Below are 16,808 nucleotides of genomic sequence, written 5' to 3' on the forward strand. Positions count from 1 at the left end.
TGTGTTCCCCACTGGGCTGAATGTATTTGAATACATTTAAATGAATGAATATAAAAAGGACATTGAATAATATAATGGATAATTCCTGGACAGCAGTTCTATAACAATACAGAGACATTCTACATATGGTAATTTCTTATACAGTGAGCAATTGCCAATTACCCTAAATTGTCTTATATTGTTAGTTGGAGAAACAAGACTCCCTTGCTTTAAAAAAGTAACTAACTACACTCCCTGAGAATAAGGACGCGTCTTATCTTCTCAGTTCAGTTCAGTTCAACAAACTTTTATTGAGTTCCAGTCATTATGCTAAGTGCAGGAAAAACTATGATGAATAAGACATATTCAAGACATGTCCCCTTAAAGTTTACAGACCTGGCTCGTGAAGCATAATACACATGGATAAGTAATCAGCGAAGGAGTTTGGTCTAATCCTGATTGACTGAGGATGTCAGGGAAGACTTCCTACAGGCGGCATTGTCTAAGTTGAATCTTAAAGGATGAGTTTATTTGATAAAGGGACATTCCAAGCCAGAAAAGAGAATACAAGAAAGGCATATTAGGCAAGAAATGACATGGTGCAAAAACGACATGGTGTATGCATCAAGACTAAAATAGTTTATCTTTATTGAAGGGTAAAATATAAAAAGGAAGGTATATGGGGAACAGTGGTGGGAAAGGAATTCACATGAGGCTGATGCAGTAGGTAGGATCCAGATAGTAGAAGAGCTTGTAGGCAATGTTAAGGAAATTGGATTTTAACCTATAGGTGATGAAAAGCCACTGAAGGCAAGGATATTGACTTCTATTTTAAATAGATTACTTTGGAAGTAGTGTTGTGAACAGATTGGAGGTGTGCTGATCTGGGAGCAAGAAAATTAGTTAGCAAGTTACTGCAACATTTCAGAAAATACATGATAAGGGTTTATAAATGGTTTTAAATAGCCAAGTAATAATGGTGCTTCCCCCCTTTTCCTTTCATAAATCATCCTGGAGCAACAAGAAAAACACGAAAGAAAAATGCAAATTCTATACTTAAGGAAAACATAACCCTGAAACACTAAATGTGGAAAGGAAGCCAAAGGCAGTGAAGGACAAACAGGGTACAGACAGGCACCAGAGCAAAAATGCCTACAGCTACAAATCTTAGATCAAGCTAGAGATACAGAGTTCTCTAAAGAGGATATTTCCTAAGGAGCAAAACTAACAACCTATTATTTGGAACCAAGGGAATGTGGCTCAGGAATTGGCAGTGGGAGTATTTCCAGAATTCACTGGTGACAAGGAGAAGCTGGAGAGGCATGGCTGCTAGAGAACCGCTCAGGCAGTTTTACCTTATAAGAAGAACCCACTAACAGACTAATAATCTTTAGTTATATGGAACCTCACTGAGAACAAAGGGGGACTCTTGTTAAGCTGAAAGAGAGCCTTGATCAGAGCCCTGATCCCCAAGATGAACCTCCTCAAATAGTTCAGCCAGACGAGCTCATGTCATTAAAAAATAAGTAATGATGAAAAACATAAAGAGAGAAGAAAACAGCACAAGAGTTACAAAATAATACAACAAAATAAAAGAGAGAAAGGAACAGGAAAAACAAAGAGCAGACATAGAACAAAAAATGTTTCCATGAACTAAATAAAAATTGTGACCAAATAAAATAAAATAACAAATAAAATAAAATAAATAAAAATAAAACAAATAAAAACAAATAAAAATAACCCACATGATGCCATCACCTCTATAAAAGAAGAGGTCAAGCAGAAATACAAGAGCTCAGGGGAGATATGTTGAGACAACAAAAAGAGATAAAATATAAGCTGGCAAAGCTCATGAAAAAAGTTAAAAACAACTGCAGCAAAAAAGGCAAAGAGGAGCCTGGACACGGCTACATACTCATTCAAGGACAGTATGAGTAAAACTGTTTTTATAAATTTCATTTTGCTCAGGGAGTTAAACATACTAGAAGAAAAAAAAGATGTCTCCCCTTTGTCTTTCTTGCCTGTTGTACACATCCTAAGTGTCTTGAAGGAAGAGAGCCAAAACAATAAAACTAACGTATATAATAAACAAAATACATATTTCATAATATAAATCACAGAAACTTTTGAGAAATTAAAAAGGAAGAAGAAATTGAATCAATTGAATGAGACATATTCCATGGAAAAGAATCAACATAGTATTAACAACCACAAAACATACACTAATAAAGTAAATAGTATTCAAATATATGCATGTGTGTGAATATATATATATTTTTTAAAGGACTTTATGTATCAAGGGCGAGAAAATATCAAGACACCTAAAAGAGAAAATATGAGACTAGCCAGACACAGTAACATTCAATAAGTTAAGGGAGCAAAGTTTTTATGGAAAGCAAATGACATCTTTTATACCTTAAAAGATGATATTAGGGCTTCCCTGCTGGCACGGTGGTTGAGAGTCCACCTGCCAATGCAGGGGACACGGGTTCGTGCCCTGGTCTGGGAAGATCCCACATGCCGCGGAGCGGCTAGGCCCGTGAGCCATGGCCGCTGACCCTGCGCGTCCAGAGCCTGCGCTCTGCAACGGGAGAGGCCACAACAGTGAGAGGCCCACGTACCGCAAAAAAAAAAAAAAAAAAAAAGGTGATATTAAAGCATAAAGGGGATAAACAAACATATTTTCAACATTCCGGAATTCACCTTTCTTGAAGACATTACTAAAGGACAAATTTCAGACAACCAAGAAACAAATGGGAAAACTATAGTAAAAGGACCACTGGATAAATTTACCTAAAACTAAAATCAAAATAAATGCAGGAATGATGGTTCAAGCAGAATATAAATGCTCCAAATGATTTAATTAACAAAACTGGGGTTGGATAGAAGGGAGAACGAAGGAGGTCATAAACACACATGCTGGGTTTTTTTCTACCTGTCTTCAGCAGTGCTTAATAAAATATTTAAACTAACAGAATTATAGGAAAGCAAACACTAAGAGACAACATAACCAACCAAAACTGTGTGGTAGAGGAATTAAAGAGAGAGGGGAAGAAATAGAAAGGCATGGACATGCACTAATTTTAAAATTGGTCACAAGAGGAAATCAATAGATTATACAAAAGTAGAAGATATGCTATGTTGTATAAAGTTATATTCATAAAGCTTGGTTAGAACAAATATTCAAAATCCTCAAACAAATACATATGCAGGAAAGCAAGGAAAACGGACCACATAATGATTTTTTTTCTTAAAAAGAAGCAATTAAAACTAAAAACTAAGCATACACTGTCAGAACTAAGATATATTTGTCACATCAGTCAGTCAATCCTCAAACTCACCTATGAGAATGAAAAGACTCTGATTCAACATTGATGGGCAACCAACTTATATTTGCACCCGCAGTATGTGTAGTTATTTACCTGCAACCCACTGACATCCTTTATTTTATTTCTATTGTAGCCAATTGATAGTTGCAAATAACAGCATTTAATCTGTGTTTATTTGATGATTAATGAAATTTAATGTTTTTCTCAAGAGTATTGGCCTTTTGCATTTTTTGGAGCATTGCTATTCAACTGCTTCCCATCTCTTTCATAGTAAAAAAAAATCCTTAAAACAGTCTTCAAGGTCCTGTAGGATCTACCACCCTGTGCCTTCCTGATGTAATCTCTATATTCTCCAAGTGTCATTTACTACCTCCCTCATCTCCCTGAACTCTATATATTGGAGAGTCCTGTGGCTCAGTCTTTAGATGGTTTCTCTTCTCTAGCTACACTTACTCCCTCGGTGACTTCAATGCTGCAGTTCAAAAATATCAATATGCGGACACCCTTCCCATTTATATCTCCAGCCCCTACCTTCCCACCATTCCTGCTTCTAAACCCAGCCTCAAATTTCTAGCTGCCTACCCCACATCTGCATAAGGGGCACAAGGAAGTGCAGGGAACAACAGACCTAGCTCCACGTTGCCCTCTGACTACGAACTTCTGTCACTCTCTCCCTGGTCATCACCCAACAAGGTTTTCCCAGGTCATCCTAAATAGCAATAACCACAAGCACCCAACATTCAAGGCCCCTCGTTTATTTTTATCCATAGCACTGCCATCACCTGCTATACTTTGTAGACAGATAAACAGATGATAGTAGAAGACAGAGAAAAAGATACAAAGCAACATTTACAGAACATTGTTTTGGTGCTTTACAGGATTACAAATGTAATCCTCCTAGCAACCCATGAAGTAGGTACTATAATTATCCTCTTTTTATAGATGAGTCAAATGAGGCCTAGGTCAAGGTCATGCAGCTAAGTGTGGCAAACCAAGGTTGGAATAAATGCTGGCCATCAGGCTCCAGACTACAGGTCATTGACCACTACCCTTCACAACCTTTCATATCTATGTATGTATGGATGTATACATATCACTACATATTTTCCTGTCTCCCACTAGCATGTAGATGCCACAAAAGCAAGAATTTTGTTGTGTTCAATATCTTAACCCCAGCACCTAAAACAGGGGGCTGCAATGTAGTAGGGGATCAATAAAACTTCACTGAATAATGGCAATGCATATCTCTTTCAAACAAAATAAAATTTGATGCGGATTAAAGAGAAAAACTTCTATTGGTTTCCAGCATAATAATTCTTTTAAAAAGGAGTATTTCAGAACAGTTAGAAAAAAATTCTGGATTTCTGCCTGCAGTTACGGAAAACTTTATGCAATACAAAGAAAAAGGAAACAAGAAAATTGAACATTTTAAATTCTAAGTCATGTTGCCCAGAAACAGTTCTGCTATGTTCATCATTTTATGCAGGATTAGCATTAAGAAAAGGGCAATCAGATTGGTAAATTCATAAGTCATCCCTGTGCTTCTACCTTAAAAACATTAAATAGAGAGAAAGCAACAATAAAGCCTTAAACTGGGGCCATAACAATGGGAATGAAAGGAAACACTTGAGAAATAAGGTGATATTAGCAGAGGCTGTGGATTCATTTAATTTGATGACATAGACTGGCTTCCAGGTTTCTACCTTGAATGACCTGGTAGAGGGCAGTGCCACCAATGTGTCAAGTTCAAGGGGGACATGTCAATTACATATAACCTGTGGAATATCTAAGTGAAGATACTGAGATGGCTGTTAGATATGTAGGTCTACTGTACATGATAGAGGTCATAGCACGTTGACTTGAGAGTCATCAGAACATGGAGAAGATGCTCAAAATCATGAGATCTCCCAGAGGGTGAGGGGGCGGGGCAAAGATTAGAAGGTCAAAGGCAGAAAGCTGGGCAACACCAAGTGTAGTGCCTAGTACTGTATATTTTCCATTGCATGTGTTCAATAAATACTTATGAATAAGAAAATGGCAGTACCAATGACCTGTCAAGATTTAGAAAAAAATTCCTGAAATTCTGGCTGAGAAACAGTGATTATATAAGCACAAAGATCTCTCTTTCACTCCCTCTTTCAAGCTCGTTTTTGCCTGGCTGGCTACTTTTCCTATATCATAGTAGAGCTCAAAAATCTATGAGGCTTCATATATGAATACATATGGCTGATTCACTTTGTTCTACAGCAGAAATTAACACAATATTGTAAAGCAATTATACTCCAATAATAATAAAAAAAAATTCATGCAGCTGATTTGTAAAAAATAGTGACCGCTACATGCATAGTCAATCAATAAAACAAGTAGACATCGAGCACCCTTGATTTGCAAAGGCCAAGGTTCAGGGTAAAATGTGTGTATAAAATATTGTCCCTCTTCTCAGAGAGTATAAAACGCAGTTTGGAAAGAAGGAGAAAAATCCATTAAGACTTAAATAACAATTCCTCATAGCCTATGTGCTAGAGGAACAGCAGGTAGTAAGAGCTCCAAAGATTCAGAGGAAGAGTCGTACCCAGACTGGAAGTTCAGAGAAGGTCTTATAGGGGAGATGGGGCTGATCTGGACTAAAAGACCAGGAGTGAGGCCGAGAAAGCCCTTTGGTGTTTTCAGCTCTGAGCAAACTCAGGGAGATTCTGAAGTTCAAGGTTCCTATAGGAAGCAGTCTGGAAAACAACAGACCATAGAAGGGTGGAAAGGCAGAGGACAGGGGATCAAGGTTGCCCTCAAATGCAAGTATGATTTAGCTCAGTAACACACACACACACACACACACACACACACACACACACACACACACAAAGTCCATCACTCGACGGAGCATCTTCTTTTGTTTTCCCTCATTTTTGATCTATCTTGCACCTCCTTTCAGTGAAACTCAAAATCTAAAACGAGGCTTCCATTGCCTGCCTAAAAATATTAGTCCCCCAGTTTCTCTAGGAGTCACAGAGCTCTTGGAGTGAAGGATTTGGGGCTTGGACATTTGAGGGGGTGGTCAGCACTGGAAAGGGAGGGGAAGATTTAGTGAGACCTCAATTTTCACAGAAAGAAGATCCTAGAGATGCTTAATTTCTTGGAGATTCTCATTCCCACATGAGATAAGTCACTTTGGACAGAAATAGAATGTGGCTTTGATAAATTACTTATCTCTAATTACTCATCTCTAATGAGATTTGATTCTAAGTAATCTCAAACTCCAGCCTAAGTCCTGGTCATTTCAAGACCCCTTTGGTATAATAAAAGGACAATTCAACAGAAGGATTCAGTGGGCCACTAAAGTTCCCCGTAAACAATAAGGACCCATAACACCTTCATCTGTCACCAGAAGTCTGGGATCTCCCCAGCGGACCGTGTACCGAAAGCACAGGAGGGACAGCACCCCAGCTCCGCATCTTCACAGCCTCTGGAGAGCCACCCTCATCCTCCCAGCCAGCAGTTGGCTTCCCCCACGCATCCTCCCTCTACCATTGACTGCACATCTGGACTCACCTGAATGAAGATATATTCATCCTGGACGACCAGGGAACTGATGTCAATGGAGCGGGCAAAAGGCCCGCTCCGAGTAGTCTCAGCACATTCCTGGATCCTGCAGGTGAGGTAGTGAGCATCTGAAATGGGATGGCAGAGAGACACTTAGACACAAGGGGCAATGGTCATCCAACCTCTCAGCCCACAAAGCCCTACTTCCTGGGGATCAGTGATGCAATGGAAAACAACCATGAGACTGCATTTTCTTGTCCAAAGAATTTGTAATAATTTTTTTAAGAAAAGGAATATCTAGTTCAGGAAAGGGAGTGAGGAAAGAGTTAATCTTATATCCTACCAGCCAAAGAGTAAATTGGTACAGATTTATTTTATTTTTTTAACATCTTTATTGGAGTATAATTGCTTTACAATGTTGTGTTAGCTTCTGCTATATAACAAAGTGAATCAGCTCATATATCCCTATGTCCCCTCCCTCTTGCGACTCCTTCCCACCCTCCCTATCCCACTCCTCTAGATGATCACAAAGCACTGAGCTGATCTCCCTGTGCTGTGCGGCTGCTTCCCACTAGCTATCTATTTCACATCTGGTAGTGTCAATGTCACTCTCTCACTTCGTCTCAGCTTACCCTTCCCCCTCCCCGTGTCCTCAAGTCCATTCTCTACGTCTGTGTCTTTATGCCTGGTACAGATTTTTGAAGGAACAAATTTGAAGTATCTATCAGAATTTTAAACGTACATATCTTTTTACCAGCAACTCTAATTCAAGGGACGTTTTCTAAGAGAAAGACTCATATATTTTCACAAAGAGGCAAGGGCAAAAATGTTCACTGTGGCATTATTCATAGCAGTGAAAAACCAGAAGCTGGCTAAATGTCCATGAATTAAAGAATATTTAAATAAACAAACATACACATATAACAAAGCACCATGTTGTGAACAGAAGAATTAGGTAGATACATATGCATCGTGTGCTGATGTCCCCAAGGTGCATTGTTCTGTGACCTTTTAAAAAATTATTTAGCAACATGTATGGCATAATCCAATCCATAATCCAAAAAAACAAAAAAGAACAATGTCTTTATAAATACAGGTTTGTGCCATAACTGCATAGGAAAAAAGTTTTAAAGGCCATCTATATAGATTAGCTATGACTACTTTGGGGGAAAGGAATGGACTTAACGAGAGTAGAAGTGAGACTTTGCTTTTTATATTATATATGTCTTTCTTTTGTTTACAATAAGAATGTACTTACTTATCATAAGTAAAACCTGTATAATTACTTGTAAAATTTTCTAAAGATCTCAGCAGCTGAAGCTTCCTCAACCAACCCCCCAAAATTACGGCAGCAGCTGTAGCTGAATGAGAAATCCTCGAGTCCAAGCATTCTGATCATGACGACAGGGTCACCCGAGGAAGATGGTCCATTCAGTTATTTGTTCCCCAAGGAAAAACCACAAGTGAATCTCTATAAAGAAACCTCTGTATACACTTGCTTTAAAAATGTCTATTGTTTATTTAATGGTGTTTAAAAATAATAAATGGGTCAAAGTGAAAAATAGAGGTCATTTTAGGATTAAAAGCAGAGAAGTCTTTGTTATCATCTAAAATGACATGCATTACTACATACATCTAATGCGCTTGCCCACTTAAATACGTGAACAGGTATGAGTACGTTTCGGAGGCTACAATGGAAGGGGTGGTAAGCGGCAGAAATAAATAAAGGCAAAAGTTTAAGTAAACAAAAATTTATAACAACTGAGTGTAAAACAAGGGTACTTTAAATTTTCCCTAATTATTGACCTTTAATTAATTTATTGATTGATTGATCCAGAAAGAATTTCTTGTGTGCATATAATATATTGGGTATTATTTAAGCACCAGGAGTATGGCAGTGAATGAGACAGATTTTCTATTGTGAAAGGCCCTGCTGTCTAGGAAGGGGTTCACTCATAAAATTTATAGCTAGCTATTACACACATTTATTAATAAACAAAATGCTAATTTAACAAAGAAACATGTTTTGGTAGGAAATGAATTCATTATGTGCTATAGCCCTGCTTTTCAAATGTCTGTATCTGGGCAAAGCCAATTTGCTTTGGTGCCCTTCATCCAGACACGTCAAACACTGATCTCATTCTCTCCATCAGCAGTTTCATCATCTGCCCAGTAGCTCAAGCCTCTTCACTTTTCTTTCCTCCACATGCCATGCAATCCAGCTGGTTCCCAGCCTTGAAAAGTCTGCCTCTGAAGTGCTTCCAGCATCTCTCTTCTCTCCACGACCCCTGCCACTTGCCTGGAAAAGGCCTTCCCATCTGTGTTGCCTGCTGCGTCCATTTCACAACTGGTGCTCAGGTGCAGGATGGACTGGAAGCTGGGTGGACCCGAGGCAAGGAACCAGCATCATCTCTCAAACCTAACCTCAGCTGAGCCTTCTCGGCTTCAAAATCACCCACAGTTCTGAGTGCCCGGGGACAAAGCCCAAATATTCTTCTGTAAAACAGAACGCCTTTTACAACTAGCCTAATGAAGTCAAATGTCTCAGGCGCCAGGCAAATACTGTATAAGAGGAAACTGAGCTGGAGTGAGATGATGAATGGCAGCGGGCGCATGGTCTCAGTGTCAGGGATCACTGAGCAACAGCTGGGACTACAGGAAAATGGCCAACACTTGCATCTTTACAGGGAGCTGCTTCTCAGCATCAGTCATCACTGAGATGCAGGAATAAGAGGTTCTGAGTTTCTACATAAAGCTAAGTGTCCCAGTTTTTTTAATGTGACATTTCCTAATGTTTATAAATTGACAGCTAATTTAAATTTAAAATATGGTGCAGGCCAAACAGTAATAGGCCAAACAAAACAAGCCTACAGTCCACCAGGAGCCATTCACTTTGTACCTCGACTCCGTAATCTGGTCCCCACCTACCTCTCCAGAGAATAGACTGTGCCCTGTCTCCACATTCCCTGACCTGTTAGCAAGACTACCTTGCTCCCCATTCTGTGAGTACCACCCGCAGACCCCTTCCTCTTTGTCTCTGTCCACAGAGAAAGCCGAGAATGGCCTGGCTTTCCGCTTCTGGCTGACAGGCCAAGGGAAGGCAAGAAGCCCAGGCTGCGCTTTGGAGCACCAGGCATAGTATTGGTCCCACCCAGCCTGAGTAATTTGCTCCTAGCATAAAGCACTAAAACCCAGTGAAACGCTGAGGTGAAGACATGTAAAGAAACCACAAGGGTTGACTTGACAACCTGCTTCTTTCTCGCCAGAGAGTGTCTTGGAAAGCCCCTTGTACTGGTAATCAAAGGTGTGCCCAGGAGGACATCTGCTTATCCCCCCCCGCCCATGGGCTCATTTCTCCCCTGTCTATTTACTATTTACTCCCATACTTGGACACTTTGAAAAAAGAATCAAGCGTATTAGAGGCCACCCCATACAAAACCGAAACCTACCTAAACTGTGGCCCCTGGTAGATGAGCTACTGGGTCAACTCATCCTCCTTCTTGGCTCCCCTGCTGCTCGCCACTGCCCAGCATGGAACAAAAGGTCCACTTTAACAGAAAAGCAGCACTAAAACGCGTTTGGGAAATCCACTTAAAATTCAGGGGCCTTGCAGTCTTTAGCCGGACTCATATATCAGAAGTCTCAACGCTTTTAATTTTCTAAACACAGAGATACCCACTGCCTGGTGAGAACCCCAAATGGGGGTCTGGGGAGAGGTACATGTCAGGCCAGGCTACCAGGTGGAAGTGACCGAGGGTGTCACAGGGGACTGGGGGTGTCAAAGGTGAGCAGGAATCACCACTTCGCTCAAGCCTCCAACTTGCTAAAGGTCTTAAATTTGGACTTTGGACATTACCTCCAAGTGAATACAGTCATAAGGATTCCATGATGAAACTGAAAGCAGATATTTATCATGTAACATGAAATCCCCAAATAGGCTTCTAACAACTGTGGTCTTGTTTGTTTGTGTGTATGTTTGTCTTAATAACACAAGATGCCTGATAAAAAGGAAGCAAAGCGGTCCAGGTTTCTGAAGCATATTGTGGTGTGTGAGAGAAAGGCCTCTGAAGGTAGAAAGTGCTGAGTTCAAATCCTGAACTTGCTGATTGCCCTGGGCTGAGCAGCAGTTCCACTTTTCATCTGTGAGGTACAAACAAAGTAAGTGTTTGCCTCTCAGGACTGCCGTCAGGATTAAATGAGATGATGTATGAAAAAGGTTAGTACATTGTTGAATACATTTTAAAGGATCAATAAATGCTAGTTCTTGTTTATCATGAAGAGAGAAGGAAGGAGATTTGACACTCAGCATCCTTCTTACGTACAATTAACAAGTAATGTTCTGTTTTATTGTGGAGAATCAAAAGATCATGATAGCACAGGTCCTACTAGTAAAGTCATATTCTGGACTGACCTCACTGTCTACTTTCTCTAAATGCTATAGGTGTTCAGACAAGAAAAAGCACATCTGAGCTGGAATAATTAAGGAGGACTTGAAGGAGGAGACAGTGCTTGTGTTTAGCATGGATAGAGAAGTGTTCTGTGGGAGAAGGGAATTTCTAAAAAAGGGAGTGAAAACTGCACGTGGACGTTTAGGCAGGGAAAGCCCGCTGAAGGCACTATATAATTACACGATAATGGGTGGACACGGATTAATCTTTACTCTAGAACTGCTATTTCCCATCCTTTCCTTCAAAACATGCTCAAACGGAAAACCAGAAAGACCAAACTGAATGAAGACCTCATTAGGATACTAATGGGAAAACAAGACAGGGATTCCCCAAATGGTTAAGTCACATCATCCTCATAATTAATATATTTCTTTTTTTTTTTTTTTTTTTTTTGCGGTACGCGGGCCTCTCACTGTTGTGGTCTCTCCCGTTGAGGAGCACAGGCTCCGGACGCGCAGGCTCAGCGGCCATGGCTCACGGGCCCAGCCGCTTCGCGGCATGTGGGATCTTCCCGGACCGGGGCACGAACCCGTGTCCCCTGCATCGGCAGGCGGACTCCCAACCACTGCGCCACCTGGGAAGCCCAGTATATTTCTAAATATCAAATGTCTTTCTAATGTATTTCTGAGAGCTGGTGCGGTCACTTACAAAAACTAAAAGTCAAAAGCTTTGTTCCCTGTGAATAGAGAGATCTGCTCCATAAGTTTATCAGGACCAGGCCCTATTTCAACTAGCTGTACTGCTAGCAAGACTTTAGGGAAGGTGGTACCATTGAACCACTGTGTCCAGCCTCATGCCCCCTCATCTTACAGATGGCGGACCAAGGGTCTCATTTGGTGAGAAAGGGTGACCTTAGACTGACTGATTAATTTCTTCTGTATTGGGTCAAGGTGTATAGAGAAGCTGCATGCATCAGACACTCCCTGAGGTTCCAGAAAGCAGAGAACATAAGACTGGTTCTTGCCCTCAGAAGAATCCCAGGCCAGTGATAGAGACGGGATGCCTTGGGATCTGTGCTGGATCAGAGAACTGAGGAATGTGGAAAGAGAACCAAGCAGATAACCCAACATCCTTAGTCTTATCTTCCAAAGAGGTTGCTTTTCCACCAGCAGTTTTGTAAGGCAAGCTTCTCATGCATCTATATCAATGAGTTTCACCGTGAAGCCCAGCATTTCTCACTCTGTCAAACCTTTCCAAAAGGATCACCTCCTTAGAAACCTGGATAAAGTCTTAGTCATCTTTGTTTCTCTCCTCGCACTGCCTTTATAAAGCTTCAGCAAATGCAAGTTAAGCTGAAATGAATTACATTAAAAGCCGATACATTTGTGCTATATTCTGACCTGCAATTATGTTTTGCCTTTAAGATTATTTAATATTCAAACTATCCTAAATGTCATGCCTCTTTGCCATCTCAGAGAAAAAAAACTTTCCATGATTCGCTCAACTTCCATCCCTTTGGGTAATATTGTCAAAATTGAAAAAGTGAATTAAAATTGTGAACAAAAAGCAAATTCAGCTCTTCAGGTCTTTTCTTAGAGAAATACCCAGGAGCTATTTATTTTAAATAACAACATTGACTGTCAAATGCAAATAAGTGAAATCCAGCAGATTCCAAGAAACTCTGAAAAGTTATTTAGCTTCCAAAAGCCTCCTTTTCCTTGACTGGGGAGTGAGGCTAAACTATTTGTAGGCACAGGGCAAAACAAAGGATACTGACATTGTTCCAAATGCCTAACACAGGACCTGAGACAAGGTAGGTAATAAAAATCAGCAAAGCAAGAAAAGGTAGCGACTATTCCTTCCTATTGTGCTTATGGATTTGCTCACAGGAGAATTCTAGTGCCTTTTCCTTCTAGAAAAGAAGGGGAACCTGGCAGAGTTATAGACATTTAGAAACCACAGCAATCCTGAATACCTTAGGATTCTTGATACTCCCCAGGGTTCTGGGATTTGAACCCAGGCGACTTGACACCAGAACCAGTGATCCTAATCGTTATGTACTTGAACCATGGAAGGAAAATCAGGCTGAGAATCAGACCAGAATCTACACTCTGGTTCAGTCCCTGTCACTGACTGTCTATGTAACCTTGGGCAAATTGTTACACATTTTGGTGCTTTTTGGAGAGTGATACAGTTTGAAAATTTCTAATCCATTCCAACCCTTTTTTAAAATTCTGAGATCCTTTATCAAAAACCATCCTATATTCTCAATATATCAAGTAGATTTTAGTGTGCCTTGTCTAAATGAACAGAAGGCTTGCAATCCTGTTGGTTTAGCTCCCCCTCATCCTCTTCTTGGCCTCTGAGTTCTTAGAATACTGCTGGATCTCTGAGTTACACAGTTTACTAGTCAGTAAACTGTCAGTAACCGAAAGTTTTTTAAGAGCCATTATTCTATGTATCTAGAACCTACAGTTTAGACTTCAGGGCTAATAGTTTTGCCCATTTGATTACTAATGACTGCCTGGAATGCTCTGTTAAGATGTCCTGGGCTTTATCTTGGCTTAGTGAGAAAGGGCAGTAATTGATGAAAAGAGTTGATAATAGTACCAGGACAAGGAATGGTAGTCTATGTGCTGTGGTTTTGATTCTAGAAATTTCAAGTCTAGATGTCTAAAAACTTAGAGCTCATGTCGAGTTTCACTTATTACAGGGTCCTACAAGGCCCCCATATAGCTTGTGCCTGAAAATTTCCAATAAACAGGAATCCACTACTTAACAAAGCAGTCTGCACCATTTTGCGGTCCTCTTCATTGTTCCTCCTTTGTTCATTGAACTGAAATCTGCCTCATTGTACATTTTACTCTACAATAGGATCTTTGTTATCCAACTGATGAAAAAAATTATAAAAATACCTCTTATATTTGTGTATTCAAACATGTGAAGCACTAGAAGATTCACAGAAAGTTTGAAAAAAAATTGTCCAGGTCAAACAGGCTCTAATTGACAGAGTTAATTCTCCAACTTAACTCTTAGGGCACCAAGTTAATACTCTTTCTATTGACACTCAATGGTCTCTTTGATGGAGAAGGTGTGTGTGTGTGACTGAGTAACTGAGTGAAAGAGAGAGAGAGAGAGAGAGAGAGAGAGAGAGAGAGAGAGGGAGAGAGAACATGAATATGAATATAAATATGAATATTCACAGGGGACATTGAGACATTCAGAGAGAGATGATTTCCAGAAGAAAATGGGAGAAAAAGCCATTTGAATCCTGAATCTCATGGCAGAAACAAGTTTCACACTTTTATTAACCAAATTGGTTGGCTCTGCCCTGTTTAAACCATGCCAAGGCAAGAGATAATTCAATGGCTTTAGTTTAAAGAAGTCTGACTCCCAAAGGGGAGGACCAGGACTGGGGAAGAGTGGAGATTCTTACACCGAAACAAGAAAAGGGACTTGTTTATGTTGGGTTTGCTCCAGAGTGTGGGAGCCAGGTTTAGAGACAGGACTGTCAATGCCACACCACGCACTGAAGAGCCACACTCCGTGCTGCTGCACCTGCAGCCCCTCAGTCTGGGGCAGTCCTGTGCAATGGATACACAATGGGAGCTACTAATGACCTTTTAAATTTCCCAGTAGCCATACTTAAAAGGTAAACAGAAAAGTGTACATTTAACATATTTGATTTAACCCCAAATATTATGATTTCATCATGTAACTAATATAAAAATTACTAAGGGGCTATTTTCCATCATTTTAGTCATATTAAGTCTTTGAAAACTGGTGTGTATTCCACACGTAGGGCACACATCAATTTGGACATCACATCTCAAGTGTTCAATAACCACGTGTAACTGAATGGCTACCATATTGACAGTACAAGTCTAGCATAAATTTCTCACTCTCCTTTTCTACCACCCCCTTGGGAAAACCCAACTCATCTCCCAAGATGAAACTTAACCATGGGCTCTTCAGTGCAGCCTTCAGTCGCTCCTCAGCCACTGGGCTACCCTGCCTTTTGGTTCGCACAGATAGCACTTTCTTCATGAGACAAAACAGAGTCCCCATGGCCTTTGGCACATTATATTGCAGTAATAATCTGTGTACTTCTCTGCCTCTGCTACTCAATGCTGATTGTGTCCTATTTACCCACACACCCTCCACAGCTTCGTGCAGTGCAGTGCTGATCAAAGCGGGGTCTACTAGCCAGCAGCATCAGCTGGGAGCTTGTCAGAAATACGGAAGGTGTGTTTTAAAAAGCTCTCCAGGGCTTCTCTAGTGGCGCAGTGGTTGAGAGTCCACCTGCCATGCAGGGGACACGGGTTCATGCCCCGGTCTGGGAAGATCCCACGTGCCGTGGAGCGGCTGGGCCTGTGAGCCATGGCCGCTGAGCCTGCGCATCCGGAGCCTGTGCTCCGTAACGAGAGAGGCCACAGCAGTGAGAGGCCCGCGTACCACAAAAAACAAAACAAAACAAAAAAAACAAACCTAAAAAATGACACAGAATTAATATATACTATACTTTAACCTAAGTGTGGCATATGACATTTATCCCTGTTATATTTCTGTCTGCTTTTTTCAATTCTTGACAATAGGCCAGGAACTTTTCTATGTGTTTTGCATTTTTAATCTCATAAAATTTCACAGCAGTTCTGTACCACAGGCCTTATCCCAATGTGGACCAGAATTCTTGAACTTTCAGAAAGTAAGTTTGAGCTTTATGTAAGAAATTACCTTAAAAAAAAAAAAAAGGAGCTGTCCAGCAGTAGAAAAGGATATGTCTTAAGCCTGAGCTCATGAAACCTGAGGACACACTATAAGAGATTCTGGGGGAAGGGATTCCTACACTAGGTAGGAGGTCAGACAGGCATATAAAGTTTCCTCCAACTCTAAAATATTACAACCACCACAGATCACATATACAGCTTAACAATGTTGACATGACAAGCAAAGCCAAGGCAGGGGTTGTCCTGAAAACTTGTCTGTGGGTCATCTTCTGAGAGCTGCTGTCTGCTCCCCTCTGGCTTTCCTGCTATGCTCCTTCAAACCCCTCCCTCCATCCCACTAGTCCTCTAATTTTCCATGTTTTTTTTTCTCAGCACTAAGAGTAATTTCGAATTTAGGCTTCACCACGCTTACGATCAGTGAATTTGAATATGTGGCATTACCTCCCTAAAATATAACTCTTCTGTTAAAAAAAGAAAATGTAAAAATAGTGTGGGTCATCCCTCATCCCTGGCTGCATCGGAGAAAGAAAGAAAGAGAGAAAGAGAGAAAGAGAGAAAGAAAGGAAGGCAGGAAGGAAGGAAGGAAGGAAGGAAGAAAGGAAGAAAGAAGGAGGGAGGAAGGAAGGAAGGAAGGAAGGAACTCAGCAGAGTACCAGGTATATAGTAACAAGTGTCATTTGCCTTCTAACTCTTTTAAAAATAAAAATAAAGCAAATAAAATATATTCCCCAAAGTGCATGTTTCTAGCATACATCTGAGTTTGGCCTCAAAAGCAGTAGACTTCCCATGGACAAAGCACAAGCACATCCGATACCTGCATCCAGGTCACAAAGAATCTCCTTCTGTTT

At 40.5% G+C, this 16,808-nt stretch overlaps 1 protein-coding gene across 9 annotated transcripts in view; it reads right to left on the reverse strand.

Moving 5' to 3' along the window:
• Positions 1 to 16,808, reverse strand: part of SORCS3 (sortilin related VPS10 domain containing receptor 3) — a 742,043-nt gene that overhangs the window by 134,888 nt on the left and 590,347 nt on the right. For all 9 annotated transcript variants that reach the window (XM_079900511.1, XM_079900512.1, XM_079900510.1 and 6 more), the window contains one exon: positions 6,855 to 6,973. In XM_079900511.1, coding sequence (XP_079756637.1) covers positions 6,855 to 6,973 — 119 coding nt within the window. The remainder of the gene's footprint in view (positions 1 to 6,854; positions 6,974 to 16,808) is intronic.

Source organism: Stenella coeruleoalba (assembly GCF_951394435.1).
Source record: "Stenella coeruleoalba genome assembly, chromosome: 16".
Lineage (NCBI taxonomy): Eukaryota > Metazoa > Chordata > Mammalia > Artiodactyla > Delphinidae > Stenella > Stenella coeruleoalba.